The sequence below is a fragment of the Physeter macrocephalus genome, chromosome 16 (assembly GCF_002837175.3).
Source record: "Physeter macrocephalus isolate SW-GA chromosome 16, ASM283717v5, whole genome shotgun sequence".
Taxonomy (NCBI): domain Eukaryota; kingdom Metazoa; phylum Chordata; class Mammalia; order Artiodactyla; family Physeteridae; genus Physeter; species Physeter macrocephalus.
In genome coordinates, this window is record NC_041229.1 from 18500876 (window position 1) to 18526443 (window position 25568).

At 55.3% G+C, this 25568-nt stretch overlaps 1 protein-coding gene across 1 annotated transcript; it reads left to right on the plus strand.

The window, feature by feature from the left end:
• The first annotated feature begins 6798 nt into the window (after positions 1-6798).
• On the plus strand, positions 6799-21283 carry DRD2 (dopamine receptor D2). Its single transcript, XM_007109508.3, has 7 exons — positions 6799-7166; positions 12832-12941; positions 14005-14141; positions 15300-15490; positions 16164-16250; positions 17847-18174; positions 19938-21283. The coding sequence occupies exons 1-7, from the start codon at positions 6882-6884 to the stop codon at positions 20129-20131; spliced, it is 1332 nt and encodes a 443-aa protein (XP_007109570.1). The 5' UTR covers positions 6799-6881; the 3' UTR covers positions 20132-21283.
• Positions 21284-25568: the final 4285 nt, after the last annotated feature.

The following is a 25568-nucleotide window of genomic DNA, read 5'->3' on the forward strand; positions in this document are numbered from 1 at the left end:
GGCGCCCCAGAGTTTCGCTGTCGGATGGAGTCAAAACCAGAGAATGGAATCCTCTCCTCTCTCCTCCCGACCACCCAGCTCTCCTCCAGGGCCCCAGGTGCCCTAACAGATTGACCCTTTTCACCCCACCCCACCCGGCTAGGGACCAGGGACAGGCCTCCAAGTCCCTCCTAAGATAAAATACCAGTTCGGGGTGTCAGCCTCGAACGGTGAGCTCCAAAGGAGTTTCTCTCTTCCAACACACTTGTGAGAAGCCGTTTCTGTTTACAGGCTGGGGATTGGCCACCGTCCTCCCAGCTGCAATATCTGCCTCATCCCCCAACGCCTGTGCAGTGGCTGGTCTGAGCACGGTGGGCTGCTGGCCTGGGCCACCTCCGTGGGCCAGCTCAGCCCCAGGTGGCTGTCTGGGCTCACACAGCACTCCTCAACTTGAGAGCTAGCTAGTTTTCAAATTAGAGCACACACAGAAAATGCTAACAGTTGGAAAGCAGGTAGGGTAATGGCAGAGGCGCTGGGGGCTGGACACGCCTGGGCCCACATTCCACTTGCCCCGATAACCCCATACAACTGCATCATCCCAGACAGCTCGTGAGGGAGCTCTGTTGTGTAGGCTCTGAAGAGAGCAGGCGTCACAGCAGGCTAGAGTTGGGTGGGCCATTAGGGAGAACTTGATGGAGGGCTACTGACCCACCAGCGTGGATGATTCTGGAAGATCTTTCAGTAGGTCTTTGCCTTTCTGCGTGGAGGCAGGGCAATGAGCCCTGGAGACACGCGAGGCCCAGGTGATTTCTGGCACCCACACAGATGGAGTTTCCCTGTGCTTCCGGCTCCCTCCACTTTCCCACATGCCAGGGTAGCTGAGAAAGAAGAGCCTAGGTGGTCCCAGAGCATGCCTGGATCCTCATCTGGGAACCCCTGGTGGCGGAGCTGGGGCGGGGAACAGCACTTGCCCCACTTTGCTGCCCAGGGAAGTTGAGGATGGAACTCTGGGGGAGAGGCAGCCGCTCCGTGAGTGAGGCCTGCATCTGCAGGGGTATTTGTCAGCTCAGGCTGCCTTCATAAAACACCCTAGACTGGGTGGCTTGAACACGAGACATTTATTTTCTCACAGTTCTGGAGGCTGGAAGTCTGAGATCAGGGTGCTAGGACGGTCAGGTTCTGGTGAGCCCTCCCTTCCTGGCTCTCTGATGGCTGCCCCTCACTGTGTGCTCCTACGGCAGGGAGAGAGGTCAAGCTCTCTAGTGTCTCTGCTTATAAGGGCAGTCATCCGATTGTGAGGACCCTACCTTCATGACCTCCTCCTGACCAAAGGCCTCATCTCCAAAGAACAGCACATTGAGGGTTAGGACTTCATATGAATCGTGCAGGGACACGATTCCATCCACAGCCGCAGGCTCAGATATCCATCCTTCTCCGAGGAGATAGGACCCAGTAGCTAACCCCCTAAGAGCTTAGAAATGGCTGTGACTATGCATGTGTTTGGAGCTCACTAAATGACATTGACTGGGGACTGCGATTTGGAGCTTTTACGCACGAGGCAGGAGCCACCTGGGAGGAAGGTGGAGGTGGCATGTGGAGGTTGGTGAGCAAGTTGATCATATTTTCATAATCCCAAATCAAAATGCTCGTTCTCACAAAAGAAAGTTTTTCTATGGTATGTGATCTTATTTATCTGAGGTCTTTTAACTGTAAGAATAATTCTCCTTGGGTCATACATTTAGCCAATCTCCTTTTTTAAAAAGATCAAGACATTTGGACCATCCTGGCAAATCCAGGGTGCCAGCTGTTGGGCGGCATTTCCCACCTACAGGAGCCCCAGAGTAGGCACTGATCTCACCTGGCTTCTCCAGACCCGGGACCAGGCCAGATTTACCTGGAGCCCTCCCCTTCCCCGACAGGCACAGGCTCTGACACAGATGGAGAAGTCTGAGGTGCAGGGCAGGGGCAGGGATCTGAGGGGTCCTTAGGGTGCCCTTGGAGTGAGAAAGACCGCAGCCTGACCTCTCCTTTGTGCTTTCTTCTGACTGATGCCCCTTGGAGCCCTGGGCAGGAGGAAAGGAGGAGGGGCTGGGGCTGGAACAGGGGGAGCCTGGGGACCAGCAGGTTTTCTCAGGCCTCCTGAGAAAATGCCAGCAGAGAAATGCCAGGAGGTCACTATCTTTTATCCATTCTAAGATGCATATCCTCTCTAACATTCTGATGTCTCTGAAATCAGAACGCATTTTCACAATCAACCCCATCTTAAAGCAGTGTCGGAGTTAGATGGCATTTTTTTCTTTCCTAGGGGTACCTAAGACAATGGTGCATCTTACATTTAATTCTGTCTTAAAGCCTAAGAAATATGGCAGTTGGTATTACAGTCTCTGGTCAGAGCAGGTGGCCTGGGAGAGCTGACTCTTCCAGGCCAGCTGTGACCCCATCCCGAGAGTCTCTCAGATTCATCCTGCAACCACGGCCCAGGAATACACTTCGTCTTTTCTTTCCTTCACTCCTTCCCAAGGGATGGATTGCTGCCTCTTGGAATCCTTCTCCCTTTGTCTAGACCTGTAAAAGTCTACAGACTTCTCAAGGATAAGTGGTAGGAGGTAACAGGATGTCACAGGAGGAGCCCAGCAGGACCTGTGACCCTGACGGGCTGCCTTTGGACAGCGCCTGTCACTGCATCTCTAGGAGCCTCAGGCTTGTTGTCTAATTGCTTGTTTCATTGAATTATTTAGCCTGGTTTGGTTTTTCCACGAGGGTTCACCTGTGCCGGCCACATACGCATCATCTTGCTTAATCCTCACAACAGTAATTGCTCTCCCTATTTTGCAGATGGGAAAACTGAGGCTCAGGAAGGCCAAATAATCTGGCCAACACCCCCGAGCTAGTAAGGCTAGAGTTGGGATTTAACCCAGGTGTTTTGGTCTTCAGCTCCTATGTTATACTAGTGTCTCTTATGTCAGAGTACCCCATCTGAGGAGGTGGGTTTGCTGATGCCCGAATCCCAGATCAGCCTGAGAGCTAGCCGGGCAGCCCCGTGGGTGAGAGGTGTCAGCCCCCACTCGGAAGGACACAGGAGAAGCTGGAGCTCACCCTGGGCTCTGGTTAATAGAGTCTACAGGTATTTAGGCATATTCCATATTTTCTCATTTTTTCTACAATGTAATTATATTACATTTGTATCAGCAAAAAGCAACAAGAACAATTGAGAATAAATGCTCAGTTTGACAATTAAATGCATGAGGCCTTTCCAGCCTTGGTGAGACTTGCTTTGCAGAGTAACCAGCACCGCAGAGGAATAAGTGCTAACCACCAGCCACCACCCCCTCCCCCACCCCCAACCAGCAACGCTCACATTTGCCATCGAAAGTGTACCCATTAGTGGAAGTCTCAGCTGAAGTTCTCCCCTCTCCAGGAAGCCTTCCATGAACACTCTGGCTGTGCCCATGCGCACATGCTCTCTGGTGTCTGACTATCCCTGTATCCCCAGTAGATTTCCTGTGTGCTGCCCTCCTCCTCAGTCTGCTTTCTGGGGACCAGCATGTAACACCCATGACATTCTTTTTCTTTTTTTTTTTTCTTTTCTTCGGTACAGGGGCCTCTCACTGTTGTGGCCTCTCCCGTCGCGGAGCACAGGCTCCGGACGCGCAGGCTCAGCGGCCATGGCTCACGGGCCCAGCCGCTCCGCGGCATGTGGGATCTGCCCGGACTGGGGCACCAACCCGCGTTCCCCCGCATCGGCAGGCGGACTCTCAACCACTGCGCCACCAGGGAAGCCCACCCGTGATATTCTTGGGCTGCATCTTTCTTTGGTCACTTGTTGATCTGATGGGTTATGTTAACAGTTACATTTCAAGTGTGGAGGGGTTTTCTTCCCAGTTGGACTCACAGAGCCTTTGATTCAATTCTGCAAACAGCTGATAAACACTTACTGCCTGCAAATCACAGCATTAGGAGTCGGAAGAGAAAAATAAGAGAGTATGCTTTTTTGTTTATTCCATGAATAAAATGAGGCATGAGCAAGGCAAGGTGTAATCCTTGAAATGTTTACACCCCAGTGAACAAAACAGACACACAAATGCGGAATGCTCCAGAATGGAACCATCGGACAATGCCTTGGGAGCCCCGAGGAAGATGGGAGATGGTCCAGCCAGGAGGACTTGGGATGGATTCCAGGGCAGGAGGATTCTGAGCAAGACTTGCTTTGAAAGATGGGTAGGGATTGGCCAGTAGGGGCAAGGGAAGAGAATTTTTCCAGACACTTTTCTGATTTGTAGAGTGGAGATAAGAATTACAAGCCTTCGAGGTTCTTTTGAGGATAAATGAGATAGTATATCAAAAAGATAAAAGAAAAAAACTTGGCAAAGTCTCATCTCCTTTGCAAGCAGATGAAGCTGTCATCACAGGGCAGGGTCAGGATCCTGCTGCAGAAACAGTAGTCTGGCTGGGCATGGAGAATGGGTGGGGTGGGGGAGACAGGGTGCTGAGAGTCCCCATCAGATGCTCCTGGCCCTACCCAGAGAGGGACTAAAGAGGTGGGAGGAGGGCCAGAGAGGAGCAGTCAGGATCCTGGGGGAGGGGAGCGTGTCTCCCAGTCTTCAGGCCCCTGACTGTGCATGGCACAATGCTTTATGCCCAGCAAGCTCAATAGATGCTGATTGAGCAAATGAATGGCGGGATCAGCCCCTGCTGCCTGATCAATACATACACGCAGGTTCTCCCTCTGTGTGCTCCAAATGGGAAAAGGTACCCGCGGGCTTTGCCCAGTGCAGCATCAGTATGACATAGTGCTTCACTACCGTGGAACTGGAAGACTGGCTGCATGGTGGCATTCCGTGTCACCCCACGTGGAATTAGGCATTTTGTTTTCTCTAAGGGGCTCCGGAGTGGTGGTGCTGGGTTGGACATCATCTATACTCCTCTGCTGAGAGCTGGCGGAGCAGATATGTCAGAGGGATGAGGGCGTAGGGGTGGGCAGACGCTTCTCCGGCGTCCCCTCTGACCCATCGCGGCTGGTGTGCCCTCCTCCCTGATTTGGACCTGGTACCATGTTCAAATCGAATGGCATACATTGCTGGATTTCAAATCCATTTGGGTGGCAAAGCACCTGGCAGTCGTGGGGCTTTGTGTGGAATGCCTTGAAATACTGATCATTTAGTTCCATTGTGTGAAGGAGGAACGCTTTTGTTAGCAGGAAAGCCAACTGTATTATACGTGCATTATGTTTCAATCACGACTGAAACACAGGCTGCCAAGCTCATCAATGCCCACTGCCTCTGAGCCCCCCTGCTTTCTCTTCTCAGTGAGAGCAGCATCACCAAGCCTCACCAAGAGCGCAGTGCAGAAATCTGGAGTTATCCTCGTCTCCTTTCTCTCCCTGCTTGCCCCCTCCCCTCTCCCACCCCACGCCTATCCAATGACCAGATTCCATGAAATTGACTTCCTAGTCAGCTAGTGACTCTGAACACGCCTCTCCATGCTCATTGCCATGCCTTCATTCAGACGATCACCGTCTCACCTGACTTACAGTCACAACCTCACTTACCGCTAACGTCCCCTCTGCACTGCGCAGCCAGCGACCTGTGCAAAGCAGCAATCCTCTCCACCCAGGCTTTCCGGGGCTCCAAGCTGACAAGACCCATTCTGGCCCATGAACAGCCCTCCAGTTTAATTTTCCCCAGCTTCATCATCATGCCCTACATTTTTAGCCAAACAGAATTATTTGCTGTTTGGGACCATGTTGTGTTCTCTCTGGCTGGAACATCTCCCCTGCACTCAGTTGCCCGGTTAACTCCTCCTTCTACTTCATCTCTGATGACGCCTCCTTCAGGAAGTGTTTCCCCCCTGAGATGAGACGCCCATTCCTCAGGGGCTCTCAGTGCACAAATGCAGAACCTCATCAGCTCTTCCCTGGGTTCCTGCGGCTGGTCCTGCCACCCCACTGAGTGCCACACTTCCGTTCTCTACGCAGCAGTCAGACTCTTCTCTCTGAAAGGCAAATCTGATCATGTGGCTCCCGCTGCCCTTAGGGTCAAGTCTAAACTCCTAGAGTGAATTACAAGGCCCTCTGTGATGGAGCCTGTTGCAGCCTCCAGTTCAGCCCATCCCAAGCCCTCTGCGCTCCCGCGGTCCCGAATCTCCCGCCAGCCCTCCAACATGGCACCTACTCTCCAGCTCTGAAATTTGCTTACCTGCTTCCTATATCTGGACCCTTCCCCGGGCTCCCAGCTCTTTACCTGACTACATCCTGTAGGTGTCTGTTGAACACCACTTCCTCAGGAAAGCCTTCTTTGAATCCCTAAACTAGGCTGTGTCTCTCTCCCCATTCCGTTTCCTAGCGCCTACCACCCATAGACTTAATTGCTTGGTTAATTGGCCATTGTTTCTTTTAGAACGTGAGCTGGAGAACTATGTATATTTTGTTCCTGACTATGTTTCTAGCATTATATAGAACACTGTTCAATAAACATTTATAGAATTAAGAATGAATGAATGCATATTTCTAGTCTTACCACTAGAAGCTGAACTCCTCACTAACTTGTGTGGGGCATGGGATGCATTTAATTTTTTGTTGAATAAATGGGTGAATGAATGATCAGCTCTTCTCAAGATCATTAATTTTATTATAGTTAAAAAATTGTACTTTCTCATTTGTTTTACCGTCTACAAGAACTTGCTAGCAGAAGAGGGGCAGCAGGCCCCAATGTTTTAAAAAGATTTGGGGATGCAACGCAAACCTTAAATCCTGAGGCTGGAGAATTCTCTTTTAACCTCCCGTGGTAGGTTTTGGCCCCGGAGCCCTCCCTGGGTGGCAGCATGCTTTGGGAGGCCCTCCCACTTACTCCCTGTGTCCGTTTCTCCCGGCCAGAGCCTGGCTACCCAGTGGCCCCGCTGCTCCCATGGATCCGCTGAACCTGTCCTGGTACGATGACGATCTGGAGAGCCGGAACTGGAGCCAGCCCTTCAATGGGTCCGAAGGGAAAGCCGAGAGGCCCCACTACAACTACTACGCCATGCTACTCACCCTGCTCATCTTCGTCATCGTCTTCGGCAATGTGCTGGTGTGCATGGCCGTGTCCCGCGAGAAGGCGCTGCAGACCACCACCAACTACCTGATCGTCAGCCTCGCTGTGGCCGACCTCCTGGTGGCCACGCTCGTCATGCCCTGGGTGGTCTACCTGGAGGTAGGTCTGGGCCCCTGCCGGGCTCGGGCGCCTTCCCCGGGAGAGCCCAGGCTCCTCACCGGCTCCCTCCAAGAGCGCGCCTTCTCGGGTGGGCCCTTCCTCCACTCCGGGCTCAGTCTTACAAAAATGGGTAGATCGTCTCCTTAACAACCCCGACTCCCAGTTGTAAGGCGCTAAGTAGGTGCCAGGCCTCGCATGAATCCTTGACATACAGCGTCTCCCCACCGAGCCCTCACAGCATCTTCTGGAGGGTGAGCCGGATGGTCAGAGAGGTTAGGTGACTTCTCCAGCCTCACACAGCGGCTGGAATTCGGGCCCCAGAGTTGGTTCGTTAGGTCGTGTTGAGAATGGGAGTCATCGAAAAGGCTCCCTGAGGATGGCAGAGGCTTGTGCTCCCAGGCCTGAAATCTTCATCCTTCTCTCCCCACTTCAGAATGCGGGCTGCTGCCCCACGCTCTCCTCCCCGCCCTCCCCGCTCCTCTGTGTGTCCTAGCCTGTGTCTGGGTCCTCCAGGTCAAGGCCGCTGTGAACTGTGCTGTACCCCCTTTCCTTGGGAAGGACCACATGGTGACTCATTGCTCGGCCGGGAACAGAGCCCAGCCCTGAGCCCGGAATAGTGAGTAGGCAGCCCCTGCTGTGGGCCAGGTGCTGCCGGTCATTCCACAGACACATACTCAGCAAATACTCGTGCTGATTCTGTGTCGATATCATTCTTCTCACTTTAAGGAAGAGGAAACAGAAGCTTTGAGAAGTTGCCTGTCTTTACCTGGATCACACAGCAAAGGGAGAAATCACTGAGAAGTCCTGAAGTGGGGACCCGCCTCCAGGAGGACACTTTCCAGAGCTGGCAGGCAGATGAGGGAGGGCCTGGGGGATCTGGGTGGGCACAGGCTGGGTCCTGCCACTCTCTCTGCCCTGGGTTCTGGGGTGGAGTCTGGATTCAAGGGAAGCTGACCAGGCATTCAGGAAAAAGCCAATGCCAAGGTCACTAAGATCTCTGAGCTGTTACCTCCCTGCCCCGGACGAGAGGGCAATTTACCTGTGCCGTAGAGACAAGCCCCTGCCTGGGAGAGAAGGCTTCCACCTTTCAAAGAAAACATGAAACCTTTGTAGGTTTGAGCAGAGGAGACAACTAGGAGAAGAAGCGGAGGTGGGGAGGAGAGGCTGGTCTTACGGTCTCCATGTCCCCAGGGGCTCCTGTTGTCACTACCACACAGGCCCACATGGAGCTCTGGGCCATCACTCCCTTGGTTTCCTTTAGCACAGCTAAGACAGCCTGGAATTTCAAAATGACCCGAATGTTAAGAGACAACCAACAAGAAACAAACAATAGATACAATACAACCTAAAAGCATACAGGCACCACCGGCCAGCCGTCCAATTATTCCATGACTGCATGTGTGTGGAGACCCCTAGACTCTGTCCATCCCACATCCTGTCTGAGGGCCTCTCCCTGAGGAACCCCTTCTTGATTCTTTTTTTTTTTTTTTTTTTGTGGTACGTGGGCCTCTCACTGCTGTGGCCTCTCCCGTTGCGGAGCACAGGCTCCGGACGCGCAGGCTCAGCGGCCATGGCTCACGGGCCCAGCCGCTCCGCGGCATGTGGGATCTTCCCAGACCGGGGCACGAACCCGTGTCCCCTGCATCGGCAGGCAGACTGTCAACCACTGCTCCACCAGGGAAGCCCCCCCTTCTTGATTCTTACACTTGTTCCCCTCCTGTTCCCTTGAAAAGGAGGTTCCCAGGCCGCAGACCATCAGGTAAAAAATGATGGGTATCTGGCCAAGCAAATAACCTCTCTGCGCCTGGTTTCCTCATCTAGAAATGAAGATAATCACAGTGCTTATGTCATAGCATTGTTTGAGAATTACATGCGCTAATATATGAGAAGTGCTTACAAAATGGCAGCAGGCATATAGTAAGCACCATGTAAAAGTAGTCATGACAACGGTGATGAAGATGAAGATGCTGATAGATGGCCACACCTCTGCACATTGAAGGACCCTTCCGATGCCCAGGCAAAGAGGTGCCCTCTTCCAGAGGCAGGCTTGCTCTGCCCAGGACTCTGGGTGTGGGATCTGGGGCTTCCAGACCCACCACCCCTACCCGGAGCCTCTAAGGGAGAGCCACATCCGTGCTTTAGGGCTCCTAGGAATCTATAGGTTCTCGACACACATATTTTAAACATACCTGTTCACATTTTTTTAAAGGTGAAGCTCAGTGTTTCAGGTGAGGGTGAAGAATGGCATCTCAGAGGGCAGGGCTCAAACTCTCCCATCAAACAAGAGCTGGACAGTGGGCCCTGCGACATTATCTCGGGTACTTACTGTCCCTGGAGAATGTCCCAAGTGGAGTCTCACCCTATCCCAACATCCCGTTAAAGTATCCTCCCAACCATATACTGTACCCTCTCCAGAGACAATCTCGTTGTCCAGAATTTTCCATCCTGTTCCATTTCCAGGGATGTTAAATGCCTCTGATAGCCTGCCATGTTGGCATCCGGCTAGGTGGGGCTGGATGTACATCATTTATTCTGCTCAGTTATATGGGAAGCACGCTGGTTTTGGAGTGAGAGAACCAGGTTCAATTCCTGACCCTACCACTTTCCACCTGGAGAAACTGAGAGAAGAGAGCCAGGGCCTGCTTGTCTGCATAGGCCATTTTGGCCTCACAAGCCTTTGAGGGGAGCCTTTGCCTCGTGCATTTTCCAGAAGAGCAGATGCGATTGAGAAAGTGGGCAGACTCAGATCCCCGTTCTTGACTCACTCAGTCAACAGGTATGAGCACGTCTGCGTCCTGCCCCATTCCTAGGGCTGGGCTCTGAGGCCTTGGCAGGGCCATCATAGTGCAGCCCGATGGAGATGACAAGGGAGCAGCCTCCACAGGAGCTGTGGGAGCGCAACAGGGCGGGGAAGCACAGGACCAGGCCCGGAGGCGTTGGGGAAGGCTCGCAGGCAGAAGTGATGCTTTCAGAAGAATTATCCAGGAGAGGAGCAAGGCACTTGCGCTCCAGGCAGAGAAAAAAGTGTGCAAAGCCCCAGAGTGGGGTGGAGGGGCAGGGGCGTAGCTGGGTGGAGGTTTCGAGGAGCGGTGGCCTCCAAGGTTTGCTGTCACTTTCCATAGAAATGAGTGGTAAATTGTTTGGAACCGTGCCTGACACATGTGTACAAGTCAGGATTTAGCCAAGGCAGCTTGAGGCCCATCCCACCGGTCTCATTCTGTGCAAGAATATTGAGGAATGTTGTCCAAAGGTGCGGAGGAAACAGCCCTGGAGTGGGACTAGTATACCTGGGTGACAGTGCTCCCTCTGTTACTAAATTGCTAGGTGATCTTGGGCAAGTCCTTTTTTTTTTAAAGAGGATGTTGGGGGTAGGAGTTTATTAATTAATTTATTTATTTTGGCTGTGTTGGGTCTTCGTTTCTGTGTGAGGGCTTTCTCTAGTTGCAGCAAGCGGGGGCCACTCTTCATCGTGGTGCGCGGGCCTCTCACCATCGCGGCCTCTCCCGTTGCTTGGGTCTTCGTTTCTGTGTGAGAGCTTTCTCTAGTTGTGGCTAGCGGGGGTCACTCTTCATCACGGTGTGCGGGCCTCTCACTATCGCGGCCTCTCTTGCTGCGGAGCACAGGCTCTGGACGCGCAGGCTCAGTAGTTGTGGCTCACGGGCCTAGTTGCTCCGCGGCATGTGGGATCCTCCCAGACCAGGGCTCGAACCCGTGTCCCCTGCATTAGCAGGCAGATTCTCAACCACTGTGCCACCAGGGAAGCCCAAAGGACAAGTCCTTTTTCTCCCTGACCCCAAGTTAGTCTATCCTTGCAGTTACAATCTCTCCTTTCCCACTTTGTGTTTATCTAGTACTTTTTACATAATCATCTCCTCTTTTGAGGAGATGATAAGCTGGATTGTCCCTTCCAAGGCAGCTCAGGAGAGAGCATAGGATGTTCTGCCCAAAGAGCTGGCTTCAAATTCCAGCCCTGCTGCATACTAGCTGGGTGTACTCCTGAGCTTCATTCCCTCATCCAAGAATGGGCATAAGCAACCCCCTCTTGTACAAGCTTTAAGAACAATAAATGAGATAAAGTATGTGCCCACAGCAGATGCCCTATAAACAGTGGCTATCGACACACTTTCTTGAGCCTTTGATTCAGAAGCCCCTAACTGCGTTCTAGAGCAGCTGCTCCTGGTACCTTGGAGGAAGCCCCGCCTTCTTCTGTCCTCCAGGAAGGCTTTCAGTGGGCAGGGATTGAGAGCTCCCTGAAGACCGTGTCAGGACTGTTCACTGTGCCCCAGAGTCTAGGACAGAGCCAGACGCATAGTAAGTTGTCCAACAAGTGTCTGTAGAAAAGAAGGCAGGGAGGACGGAAGGAAGCAGGGAGGATGGAGAAGACGGCCCCGATATCTCAGACCTAGATCACCAGGGGAATGAGAGCAGTTTGGAAATACTAGTCCTAGGAGGGCGCCAAGGCAGAGCACAGACCATGTGGGCCTGGGACCCTGCCAGTGGTGTCTTAAAGGTAGACTCTGTTGATGCCAGGGAAGCCCCTTCTATCCCCTTCCACCTGTGCCCACCTCCCTGGCCCCCAGGTATCCAGGTGCTTCTCACCTGGCCAGCGTGGCGACTCGAGGGGTTTCCTGTCTTCTGGGGAAAGCTGCAGTTTCCTCCAAGCAGTTCCCATCACTGTGCTTAGATGCCAGCAATTGGTTTTATGCCTGAGAGCAGCTAAGAGGGCAGTGCTGAGAGTGAGCCTTGTAATTAGCCCTGCTGCCCTGCTGTGCCCCACAGAGTGGATACAGCTCTGCTCCCGTCACTGGGAGGGGGCTTTCCTGCTCCTCTTTTCTCGAATAGGTCTGACTCTGTCCCCAGGGATGGGGCCTGCTCCAACCTCCCACGGCTGCCAGGGCCAGCCTGCTGTGTGAGTGTGTGTGCCTGTGTGTGTAAATGGGAGGTGTCGGGGTGTGGGTGTGCATGGGGGGCATGAATGTGTGTGTCTGTCAGTGGGGGGAAGAGGGCTGCAAAACGCTCTTGCCGTGAGCTGGACTCCTCATTTTACACTGAACCAGGGATGTATCATTACACACCTTCCCCAGCCCGTCCTGCTCTTCTGAAAGCTCTAGTCCAGGCTTCCCTTCTTTTACTCTCTAAGTGTAACAAGGAGCAGAAACGTCTTCACTGCTTCATAGTCCCTGTCTTCACCATTGTTCTTAACAGACACTTACTGGGTCCCAGCTCTGTGCCATACACCAAGGAGCAGCCCGGCTCCCTAGAAACCTGGGCCAGGACAGGGTAGAAGCTGAGCTGAGAGGCCTTAGGCGAGTCACTGCACTTTTCTGAGGTTCGGTTTCCTCACTGGTAACATGAGGATCACAAGGTGTTCACACAAACGTTTTACAGGTGAGGGTTCAAAGCTGAGGCACTTGAGTAAGTTGGTCATCTTTCTTCTAGCAAACTTCTTGGCACAAAGTGGCCTTATGTGTCTAGGAGGAGAAGGGGCCGGGGCAAGGGCCTCAGACACCTGGGGGTACAGCTCCTCATGGCTGCCCCTCTCCTTCCTCGGCCAGAGCCCCACGAGACCCCCACTGAGCCCATGGCCCGATCTGCCCCGGGACACCGAGCTACAGTGCCTGAGCCAATCTCCTCTACTGTCCACCGTTATGTTGCTTCGTCCTAGGTGGTGGGGGAGTGGAAATTCAGCAGGATTCACTGTGACATCTTTATCACTCTGGATGTCATGATGTGCACAGCAAGCATCCTGAACCTGTGTGCCATCAGCATCGACAGGTGAGCCCAGCCAGGATGGGAGAGGTGACCCAGACCGTTCACCTCTTGGGCTGCCCCACCTCTTCTGCAGGGTCAGGCTCTGTCCATGATGCTATACGGCTGCCTGTGTGCCTGTGGGTCCACGTGTTTGTGTGTGCATGTGTGCACGTACGCGTGCACGCGTGAGTGTGTGCACGTGCGTGGGAGAGGACAGACCCCCTAAAGGGAGACTGTCTGTGGACAGTGATGCTACAAAGAATACCCAGACAGGGACAGGCATAGAGGAGAAAGCTCCTGACCTGACTGAAGCCCTAGCCCTGTCCCTTCTTACTTACGTGACCTTGGGCAGGCAGATCGTGGATGTTTTCAGAGCCCTAGTTTCATGGTCTAGAAATCAAGCATGATGACACCTGCCCACGTGTGGGTCTCGTATCTGGTTGCGCATTTTGCGTCCAGCACGGGGCACAAGGTCAAGGGGGCCCAGGTTCTGCCCACCTGGCTAAGCTCTTTCCCCAGAGCCTTTTACTAATTTGCACACACGGGCCACGTGGGCTCCCAGAGGCCCTGGCTCTACACCCTTTGCCGGATTCTTGGAAGATGAATGGAACTAATGTGTCAGAAGTGCTGGGTAGGGCGACGTGTGGCATCATAAACAATTACCATTGTTATTATTTTCTGCTGAACGAGACCTAACCCTTGCTCTGAGGGTCCTGGCTACCAATCCATCAACAAACACTTCTACCCGCCATGGGCCCAACACAGGTGCAGGGGGTAGAGTTTCAAAGGTGCAAAGACCCAGGCCATGGCCCCTCGAAAAGCCTAAAATCCAAGCAGGGAGACTGGAGTGGCAGATATGGTCCAGGATTGAATGGTAGCCGGTCAGTCATTAAACACTGGCTTGGCAGTCACCAACTGTCCTTGCTGTCTGAATTGGGGGCAGGAGAGGGTTGATTTAGAGTAAACAGGAGGTGGACCAACTTTCCACCCTCCCAAAGTGGGGCGTCTCTGTTGTGCCAATGTCGTGGAGTGAGTGGTCCCTGGGCCTGCACCCCAGACTCAAGGTTCCCGCCCCGCGCCCCCACAGGTACACAGCCGTGGCCATGCCCATGCTCTACAACACGCGCTACAGCTCCAAGCGCCGAGTCACCGTCATGATCACCATCGTCTGGGTCCTGTCCTTCACCATCTCCTGCCCGCTGCTCTTCGGACTCAACAACACAGGTGAGTCCTGCCTCTGGTTGCCTGGGGCTCAGCTGGCCCCAGCCCTGGCCTGTGCAGGACATTGAGGGAGCTGAACCCTGGTGCGGACACGGGTGGTGACCCATCGGGAGCCTGTTCGCCACCTCGGACTGAGGCCAGGCTGAGTCTCCTGGGCCAAGCCCGACTCGGAGTTGTACCTGGTCAGGTCAGAGAGGAACAATGGCCTGGGGCACAAGGGAGTTGGGTGAGGAGTGGGGATAATGCTTCAGGAGGATGCCTGGCCATTTTCGACTTTGAATTGAAGCAGACCAGACAGCCTTGCAAAATGCATGTGTGTGCCTGTCTGTGTGTGTGCACACAGGGTAGGAGGCTGCTGGGCCTCCATCACCCCGGATAATAGTGTTTGTATAATGAAGCTGCAGCCTCCGGGCCGGCCAATCCCAGGCCAGGCCTGAGCCACCTGGAGCAGGAAAGGTAGAGACAAGTAGGAGGCTAGCTCACCGTGACTGTGTCCTGCGCAAGGCATTCAGGAGCGCCTCCAACAGAAGAGGCACAGCCACCGTCAGGGAGATAGATGACACCGGTGTGCCTCCAGAGACCATCACCGGACAGGACACAGGGAAGCTTGAAAGCATGCGGCTCAAGATCTAAGGGTCACGGGAATTCCAAGAAGCAGGAATAGGGCTAAAGGTGCTTGGATTAATCTGGAAAGGCCCTGGGAGAGAGGATAGACATCTGCTAGATCTGGAAGGGAACTTGGAAAGACATTGGAACACAGGTGAGTTCAGCAAAGGGGACCAAGTCATCCTGTCCCTAAAATTAAAAGGTGTCAGACCTCCCGCCAATACACAGGAAAGGCTAAAATAATAGGTTACTCTTCTTCTATCGTTTTCTTCCGTCATTTTGTCCCCCAAACCGTGGCGCCACTTGTGTGCTCATGGATGACAAAACTAATGACGAAGTAACGAGGGGATATTAATGGAAACACTTGGAAACAGTCATCACAGCTTAGCTTTTTGCTCATGGTTGTTTTTAATACTCTGGTTTATGCTGCACATTTATTTACGTCTAACGTTTCCAGGCCGCCTTAGGCGTCTAGTCATATTCTCGGTAACTGGGAAGGCACTGTGGCCCGGGGGGCCTGCCGACACACCCACCTGGGGCTCTCCTCCCCCCCAGACCAGAACGAATGCATCATCGCCAACCCCGCCTTCGTGGTCTACTCCTCCATCGTCTCCTTCTACGTGCCCTTCCTCGTTACCCTGCTGGTCTACATCAAGATCTACATCGTCCTCCGCAGGCGGCGCAAGCGGGTCAACACTAAGCGCAGCAGCCGGGCTTTCAGGGCCAACCTGAAGGCCCCGCTCAAGGTCCCGAGATCCCCTCCCCCGATGTCCCTGCCTACCCGTGGCCCAGGGGTGCATGGGGTCCAGGCTGGAGGAGCTCCGAGGAGCTGGGCGCCGGCAGATTTCGAAGGCTGGGACCTCAGTGGGCGACTTGAATCTCCAGGGGTCGGAGGTGGGGAGGGGGCGGAGACCACCCGGGAGGAGAGGCCTTTGCATGGAGACCAGTGTCTGAACCCGGCAGCTCCTGGAACTCCACGTCTTTGCGGTCCTCCCTTTCTCCTTTCCTCACTCTGGCCCTTCTGTCTCCCTTTCTGTCCCTCTGAGGCCTCCATCCCATCTCCTTTATCTCCCATGCTCTGTCCTCCTCTATTCAAACCACCTTCTACCTCACCTGCTCTCGCCTACTTCTTCCCTCCTCTGCCTCCCTTTCTTTTCCATACCTGTGTCTTGTGACTTCTTCCCTCCGCTCAGCCCTCCCCGAGAAAGAAGGTATGTGGGCACAGAAGGAACAAGAGCTTTGGGCTTAGACACATCAGGTTCAAATCCTGGCACCGCCACTTTTTTGCTGAGTGACCTTGGGCAAGTTGCTTAACTTCTCTGAGCCTGTTTCCTCCTGTGCCCAGTCTGACTATCCTGCATTGGGATTCTGTCCCCAGCCCCCTCCCCGTCATGACCCATGTGCTGGCTCACTCCACAGGGCAACTGCACTCACCCTGAGGACATGAAACTCTGCACCGTTATCATGAAGTCTAATGGGAGTTTCCCTGTGAACAGGCGGAGAGTGGTAAGTGTCCACGTCAGGGACCTGGAGCTTGGTCTCTGCCTCTAGGGAAATGCACCTGCCGTGATTCTCGAAGACCTCACCAGCTGGTCAAAGGGATAAGCACCTCCCAGGATCCCCCACTCGGTTTCAGCTGAGGCCAGGCTTACCACACACACTCGTAAGCAGGCATGGAGCAAGACAGCTCAATTCTGCAAGGCACAGAGAGGGACCCTTAGCACAAGGAAATGGTTGGGAGAAAGGACTTGGCCATATAACAATAACAATAATAATAATGGCTATGACCATTAACTGAGCACCTACCATCTTCCTAGTATCTCATCAAATCCTCACGGCGACTCTGAGAGGTTAAGTCTTCTTGATCTTATGGATCTTCATTTTCTAGACGAGAAAGAGAGGCTCAGAGAGGCTAGGTAACTCACCCAGGCCAAACAGTTAGTGACAGAGTGAGTAGCTGAGTCCAGACCTAAGTGACTCTCTGAAATCCATGCCCGTGTTCTTTCTACTGGCATACGCTGCCTCACAGACAGGCAGGTTCTGGGGCTGGAGGCTGGGTGCCGGCGGAGGAGGGAGCAGAGGGGGCATGGGGCTCACAGTAAAGTGCAGCCTGTAAGTAGAGCCCGGAGATGCAGAATCCCAGCAGACCCCAGGATCTGCTCGGTGAGAGTAGCACCAGGGTCCAAGCAGCAGATGTGCCATCCCCGGGGTGAGAAGAGGATGGGCCAGGGAACCCACAGAGAACTGCACACCAAGTCCAGGCCAGGTGTTTGCAGGAAGCAGGGCCCCTGCTCTTCACTTGAACGTTCACTGTTCACCTGCGAGGGCAGGTCTCCAAGCAACCGTTTGAGATAGGGGCCGAGACAGGGACTCAGGATCGGGACACCTGGGCACACAGTGAGGCTGCGTTTCAGAAGCTCAGGCTGAGACCCTAAGGCCTGGAATAAGGGAGGATAAGGAAGGGACCTGAGGCCAGGGCCCTCAAGATCAGCCCAGCAAGGAAGATGTGGGGACCCAGGGGTCCACCCTTCGGCCCCTGCATCAGTCTACCGGGAGAGTAGAGTGCTGTCAGTGCTGTGAGTGCTGGTACAGGTGCCTCGGGTCAGCCTGACAGCCCCCGTTTCAGCCTGGCAGGAAGAACTGGGTTGCCCTCATGCGGTTAGAACATGAGGTCCTGGAGGCAGGAGCTGAGCGCCAATCAGTAACTTATTCCCGGCAGCCAGCTGGCGCCTGGCACTTAGCTGGCACTCAGCGAGTGTTGCTCAGTTCATAAAAGAGAAGTACATAGGTACAAAGGCCCCATAGAATGGTGGTGGGGTCACTGAGGCTGCCTGAGGATTGCTCTGCGAAGGGGGCCAGGGGTGACCTGGCAGGTGGGGACTGCCTTGGGCCCTGGGTCCTGCACCCAGACAGTCCCTGCCTCCCAATGATCATCCCCCTTGCCTCTGTGGCAGAGTGACCCTGTGGTGCTTGTAGGAGTCTCCGTACGGGGATAATGAAGGGCTGGGTGGGGCTGGGTGAGGCCAGAGGGGCCGGGTGAGGCTGGGTGGCTATGGCTGAGAACTTGCCTGGCTCTACCCAGAGCTCTCTGCCTCTGTGCAGGAGGCTGCCCGCCGAGCCCAGGAACTGGAAATGGAGATGCTCTCCAGCACCAGCCCGCCCGAGAGGACCCGGTACAGCCCCATCGCGCCCAGCCACCACCAGCTGACCCTCCCCGACGCATCCCACCACGGCCTCCACAGCACACCTGACAGCCCTGCCAAACCAGAGAAGAACGGACATGCCAAAGACCACCCCAAGATTGCCAAGATCTTTGAGATCCAGTCCATGCCCAATGGCAAAACCCGGACCTCTCTCAAGACCATGAGCCGCAGGAAGCTCTCCCAGCAGAAGGAGAAGAAAGCCACCCAGATGCTTGCCATTGTTCTCGGTGAGTCGGCCCTAGCCGCTGGACACAGCCCGCCTCTGCCCAACCCTGGCTGAGAAACGGACCCATCGCTGTAGGTCCCATTACTTACCGTTGCTCCCTAATCATGGCTGGTAGGTCACAGGACTGGCACTTTTCAGGCCCAGGTCAAGCCCACTGACATATCTGACTAGGTAGATTCTATAATTATGCTCATTTTAAAGATGCGGAAACTGAGGTTCGGAGAGCTTTTGTAACTCGATCAAAGAGGATACGTGATTTAAACTCAGGCAGTCCCACTTCAGAATCTGAGCTTGACCAGTTTACCATAATGACCCCCAGAACCTCGTGACCCTGGGTAGGTCATTTCTCTCTCTCATCTCCCCATCAGTAGAGAGTAGATTACTTTTCAGGGTTTGTCGTGGTCATCAAATGATACACGGTGGTGAAAGCATTTTACAAACTACAAAGCCGTACACACAAGCGTTGTTAATTTTGCTATTGTTGAGGAATCAGGGACTTCACTTGCCTCAACCAAGACCCGGTGGGACCAAAGCTGTGAACGATAAACGGGGCTGTGAGGGGGCCCCCGATCTAAGTGAGAGTGAGTGAGACAAGGCTTTAGAATAAATTCTCTTAGAAAACCAGATAATAAAGGTCAAGAATCAAGGGCTGGACTGATATGGGTGATGGCGACAGGAGGGAGGGACTGATGTGTCTCTGCCTTCCGGGCAGCACCCAGGGTAGTTGTGACACCCACCCACACCCACCATCCCTTTGGCCTCCCAACAGTCCTGTGACATGAGAAGGACAGGTGTCACTATTCTGGTTTTACAAATGAAAGCTCGAGGTCATAGCAGGTTAGGGGACCAACCCGTGATCACGCGGTTGGGAGAGGCAGAGTGGCCTCCAGCCAGGACCTCTGCCCCAGTCCTGGGGGGGGGTCTCTGCTTTGTGGCCCTGCCCTTCCCAGGCACTGCTCCATCCCCGGGGAATTCTCATGTGCCCGTGTGGCATTCTGTGCAGACGGTGCCTCCCCACGGAGCGCCCCACCAAACAGGACGTCCTGAGTTAGGCAGGCAGAGAGGTGGGCAGGAGGTCGGACTCGTGACAGCCTTGTGTCACCAGGCGGGGATTAGCAAGGGGTGTCCACCAAGGGCTGGGGAAGCTGGGGGAAAGTGTAGCAAGAGCCTGGCCACTTGGGGACCTTGATAGACTGGAGTTCAGATCTCGGCTTTGCCACCAAGAGTGGAGTGGCCTTGCGCACATCACAGAGCTGTCCCGAGCCTCGGTTTCCCGCCTTCCACGTGGGGATGCCAGGAGGACTAAGGGGCCGGGCATCCAGCTCTCCCTCTGGCCCCAACTGCGCGTTCCCCAAGGCAGTGAACAAACTCTCCGCTCCCAGCTTCTGCAGAAGGTCGTCTCAAAGACGACGAGGAAGTAGAGTAGATATATCCATTTCTACCAGCTGACCTGTGTCAGGATGTTAAGCGTTCGGATTTGTTTACAAGCCCTTTATCCTCCCCTATGAGGTGGGTATCGTTATATACACCGCACAGGCAGGAAAACGAGGCTGAGGGAGGTGAGGTGACTGCCAACTGGGGTCAGAGGCAGGTTCAGCATCCAAGACTACGGCTCCTCCCCCTGTCCTGCTCTTGCAGCCTTGGTGCCTGGGCGAGGCCTGAAGCACGCGATCCAGGTCCCTCCCCTCTGCCCCACCCGGTGCAGCCTCCCCACCCAGGCCCTCCCTGGCCCCGGGCACCCCTGACTGCCCCCCTCTCCCCCAGGCGTGTTCATCATCTGCTGGCTGCCCTTCTTCATCACCCACATCCTGAACATACACTGTGACTGCAACATCCCGCCCGTCCTGTACAGCGCCTTCACATGGCTGGGCTATGTCAACAGCGCCGTGAACCCCATCATCTACACCACCTTCAACATTGAGTTCCGCAAGGCCTTCCTGAAGATCCTACACTGCTGACCCAGCTGCCCACCTGCACAGCAGCCTGCTTCCCAACTCCCTGCCCAGCGGCCCTGCCTCGGGCCCTGGGAGCCGTGGGCAGGGTGGCGCGGGGCAGACTCGGCCTTCTCCTCGCCGGCAGGCCCTGCGGCGTTAGCTTGGCTCCACGGCCCTCACTGACCGCACACCCTCGCTCTGCCAGGGCAGTGCTAGAGAGCCAGGCACGGTGCCGGCCCTCGGGCCGGACCCCTGGCTCAGAGGCAGCTCACGGAGCCCCCTTCCACTTCCAGACCCTCTCTCCTTGGCACCAAAGACACAGCCGCCTTCTCTGACCTTTCTCTGGGGCTCTGGGGTTGCTGGGCCAGTGTCAAAGCTCAGAGGCCATGCTGGCCTGGTCTTCACAGGCCTGTGCTGGAGCGGGCAGTGGGGAGCCATGGACAGTTCACACCCCGCAAGGCCTACACCAGGGAAGCCAGAGCTCTTGCCAAGGCCCCAGGCAACTTCAGGCCAGGGAGACCCATGTACATACCAGGTCTGGATGGACCCCAGAGAAGCCCAAGCCAAAAACTTCACCCCTTCTCCCCCCCGAGCCTGGCAGGAGCTGCTACTTCCATCCACAGCAGTGGGTCCCGACCCCACCCAGCTCCCCGTGAGGTTTCCATACTCCAAGAGCCCAGGAGGGTCTGTGGGGAGAGGACCACCCCTACCCCAAGCCCACTCTGCTGACCCCCTGATGGACGTGGGTGCCTCTCTGTAGCACATGTTGGGCCAACCTGGGAGAGCTGGCAGGGAAGGCGGGCACCTGACATGTCTGGGGCTTGGTTGGGGGTGTCTGAGGTCCTTTGGGAGACTGCCCCTGACACCCTCTGCCACAAACCACGTCCTTTTCTCTTCCTTTTGCCTCTCCGCTCTCCAATCCTCTTGTCCCCTTTTCTTTCCACTGCCTCTGCCTTAGAGGAGCCTATGGCTAAGCGGCCGCTGAATACAGTTCGGCCTGCCCTGGCCCTGCCATAGGGCGGAGGGGAAGCTGCAGCTTGGGGGAGCCCCCAGGCCCCAAACTCTGTAACATCACTACACATGCTCCAAACTAATAAAACTTTGACAAGAGTCACATCCAGGGCCCCTCAAGTGGAGGGTGCAGTGTCACCTCCAATCTCTGCATCCGGTGTGGCCAAAGCTCCGTGTCTGTGCTGGGGGTCAGAGTTGGAGAGGCTTTCTGCAGACCCTCCAGGGAAGGTGGCCCTGGCCACCATCAGAGGGTACAGGACTTTGGGGGAAAGGAGGAGAGGAGCTGCTCCAGGGGCGCCAAGGAGAAGACGTGTGTGCCTCTGTGTGTTTCTCCCCTCATCCAGTCCTCTCCTCCCAAGCGGACCTGAGTGCTCTCAGAGCTGCTGTTGGGTGGTCCTGACCTTCAAACACCAGCCAAGATGGAAGGGGAGAACGTTTCCAGTAGGAATCCCACGGCGTCCCCAGGGGTCCCCTAATTGCCAGAGCAGCAGGGTCCTACCAGAGGCAAGCCAGGCTATCCCCATTTCTCCTCCTCTCCAGGTCCTGGCACCTCTGCAGGCCCAGTCCTTAGCCCTGCTCGTCCACCAGGGCAGAGAAGGCTCTGTGGGAAATGTGGTCTTCGAGTTGCGGCTGTGCCCACGTCTGTGTCTGCCCCTTCCCCTGTCTCGCATCAGGACCCCCTTTTTCTGGGGCAGGCGGGGAGGCCCTGCGTAATGTGGCCTGGTGTCCTCCTGCCTCTCGGCCTCCGGACCAGTCACAGCTCCAAGCCTTCTGGGGCCACGACTTGGCACTGACCCAACAACCGAAATTTGGCTTTTAAAAAATGAAATGTAAATCAACCCAGTGAAGGAGGAATATTCTTACCACCTTGAGAATAACAGCGGTGATAACAAACAAGGTGCTGGCACCCACGGGCTCAGGCTCCGGGGAGCTGTCAGGGCATAATTTGCATGCTAAATACAATATTTTTAGCACCAAAGTTTGGAGCACTTAACTTGCCCTGAACACTTAATTATGGACTTTGATCTTCTCCCTGAACCTGAATGTAGCACGAAGCCCTGGGAGAGGCTCCTGTCCCCAGAATACCCGATTCCAGAAGGTGGGCAAAACAGGCTCCTGGTCTAGCTGGAGCGGGGGTCAATAACCCAGTGACCCCCTCCTGCGGAAGGCATCAGACCCCCAAGGGGGCTAGAACCCTCCCCCAGAGACCTCTCAGCTCTGTTACCCACCCCATAGCCAAGGCGCGCGTGCGCGCGCGTGCACACACACACACACACGCACACGCACACGCGCACACACACTCAGTCTATGAATGATCTTGACCTGGGTGGGAGCTTAAAAGCTCATCTTATCATTAGAAATCTCAGGAGGTCACATAGGTTTATTAGCTGTGGGAGTTGTAAGAGATGACGAAAGGATGGAGAGAGAAGAAGAGAAGAAGGGAGGAAGGAAGGAAGGAAGGAGGGAGGGAGGGAGGAAGGAAGGAGGGAGGGAGGGAGAACGGCTATAATAAGAAAAAAAGAAAAAGGACAAGAAAAAAAGAGAGAGAGGGAGAGGGACAGGGAAGAAGGAAGGATGGAGGGAAGGAAGGAAGGAAGGAAGGAGGGGGGAGGGAGAGAGGGAGGGAGGGAGAGAGGGTGGGAGGGAGGGAAGGAGGGCAGGCAGCCTGAAAGCAGTTTGGGAAGAGCACTGACAGGGAGAAAAGGGGAAGAGGGCAGGCAGGGGCGGGAGGCGGGGCAGGGAAAGTTGCCCACAGCTGTCACGAAGCTTCAAGTCTTTCTTCCAGACAGCAGATTGACAGCTGGAGTGGGCAGGGGAGGGCTGGGCTCCCCCCTCTCCCCCCTCGGTGCCTCAGGGGCAAAGGGGTGGTGCGCGACCCAGGAACGCCAAGGTGGGAGGGGGCGGCCCAGGCTCTGGCTGTCTCGCAAGAGGCCCTGACAGTGAAGGCAGTAGCAAGCCAGAGGCTGGGCCGGCTGCAGCTCCGATTTTCCTCTCCTCGCTGCCTTTCCCTGTGCTTCCGCCTCTGTGCTTGTCTCTGTCTGTAGAATGCCTTTTAATCAAAGGATCACTGATCTGCCTTTACAGAAGGGGGAGTCTGCACCCCCCCAGCCCCCTCTCCCAGAGCACAGCTTAAGGAGGCACCACTTAAGGCGTGAGCCTTCCCGGTCAGGCACAGTGGAGCACGTTGCATCATCCTCTCAGATGTCCGTTTGTGACTGCCAAGTCTTCAAACTTCAGGCCCTTATTCGTCCCCTAGTGGGTTCTGGAGAAGTCCCAGGTGGCGATGGGCTGGGGAGGTGTCCTGGGAATTGAGAAGGCAGTAGTGCAGGATAAACTGCACCACCTCATCCATCCATCTTACTCGGTGAATATTTATTGAGCAACTGTTTATCGTGCTCCAGACCCTGAGCGAGGTGCTGGGAATGAACAGTGGAAAAGGGGGTCAACATCCCTGCCTTTGCAGGTTCACGATCCAGTGGACGCCGGGCGTTACCCACAATCACACGATAGCGGGAAAAGCTCCTGGCGGAGCCCCGGCTGGGTGTGGCGACCACTGCCACCCACGGCACACGCTGCCCCGCCCCCGGGCGCTCTTTACCTAGAGGACGAGGCTGAGTGGGAGACAGCAGCCCCGGCGTGCCTTGGCCCGGAACAAGTAGGTAGGGACCTGGTGAGGGCAAGAAGTGTGATGGTAGAGGACTTCCTCAATGGCGGGGCAGGCGGCCCCCCAAAGAAGCAACCGCATAGCCTGCTCCCTGGTGGGCTCAGAAGAGGGCAGACTGGTGCCTGTACACAGGGGCTTGGAGGACTGGCACACCTTGGGGGCCTTTCTAGTGTGCTCATCTATCTGGGGATCTCTTCCCACACCACCCCTGTCCCGGGGATGCGTGGCCAGGCCCTGGGCCGCACTGCCTCTCTGCCCTCCCTGGCCCCAGGACCCAGGCTGTGTCCATAGCGTTACCAACCATCTATGCTGCGGCCATGGGGGGCCTCGCCCCCCAAGTGCTGTCCTGTCCTCATAACCCCCGGGGGAGGAGAAACCTTTCATACAGGGAAGGTGGTTGCCCAGGTCTTTCAACTCTGCATCTTTTATTATTCATCCTGCCCTTTTCCTGACCAGCTCCGGGTGAAGTTGCGAGAGGCTACTGTAGTCAGAAAAAAATTTTTTTAAAGGAGAGAGAAAAAGAAAAACCACTTGGGACCAGACTTTTAGGATGCGGACCTTGGGGTGACTATGAACAGCCTGATGGCCATTGGGGCTGCAAGAGTAAATGAGTAGGTGCTGGGGTGGCAGGGGCGCAGGTTCGGGGGAGCAGCTTTCAGTAGTGGGGGTTTCAGTAGTGGGAGGGCAGACTCTGGGCATCCATGCGCCCAAAGTTCCTCTCCCGCCAACCAGGTGCCCCTGGCTCTGCTTCTGGGGGATCCAGGGAAGCAGGAAGCTGGCAGGAAGAGAGTAGACCATCTTTGCAGAGGGAGATCCACTCTGGCCTTGTGGGGTTACTGGGGGCAGGGAGAAGGAGGTACCTGGTAGGAACAGCTTCCCGTTCCCTCTCCCATCCCACCTTTGCTACTTGGCAAATAAAGCAGGGTGAGAGCTGCTGGGAAGAACCCCTTGCCTGGAGGGGCATCTGGAAGGGGCCTTTTACGTGGTTGGAGCCATGCAGCTCCGAGTCCACGGGAAATGCTGTGTGACCACCACACTTGCCTGTATGTACTTTCTCCAGTCTTCACCCCGGCTCTGTCCTGAGACCTGGAGATGTGTGTGTGTGAGGCTGGAGAGAGGGAGGCAGCCTCCCCGGAACCTCAGGGGCAGTAGGAGTCTGACGGTGCAGATGAAGCAGGGCGGGGGACAGAGGTGGTACCACCTGGGACATGGGAGAGGCAGGGGATGTTGTAGGAACAAAGCTACAGCATGCACAACTTCGGGGTTTTCCTGACCAGGCTCAACTCCAAACACTGTCCTGTTGGCCCCATGAGAGTAGTCCGTGGAGGTCAGGCTTTGTGCTGCATCCGGGGTGGGGAAAAGATGGAGTGGGCAGGAGAGGGAGGAAATTGCCTGGAGGAGACACGTCCTGTGGTCTAGTTCTCCCCGCAGCAGGTGCTGCTCTGGGCTCCAGAGTCCGGAAGCCCGCAGCAGGGACCTGACCCGGCCCTTCTCAGCCTCATGTAAAACCTCTTCTCCCCACCCTACACCCTAGCCACTGTGCAGTTGCTGTCTGCATCCATTTGTCCCCTCTGTGCAGGCTGAGCCCTCACGTTGCCTCCGCCCATCGGAACATCAGCCCTGGACCCTACCCTCTCCTGGTAGGTGCAGACGTGGCCACCTTGCTTTGCTGACATTGAACCCCCTGCCTGGCTCCTGGGGCCTCTCAGCGCTGTGTCAGTCGGCATGACCCACTGGTGGGCCTTGCCCTGCCCTGCAGCTGACCTGTCACCACTTTAGGTCCCA

Coding starts and splice junctions, on each gene's coding strand:
- DRD2 (XM_007109508.3), top strand. CDS start 6,882: ATGGATCCGCTGAACCTGTCCTGGTACGATGACGATCTGGAGAGCCGG. Junction 12,942..14,004: donor TGTGCCATCAGCATCGACAG/GTGAGCCCAGCC, acceptor GCGCCCCCACAG/GTACACAGCCGTGGCCATGC. Junction 16,251..17,846: donor CTGTGAACAGGCGGAGAGTG/GTAAGTGTCCAC, acceptor GCCTCTGTGCAG/GAGGCTGCCCGCCGAGCCCA.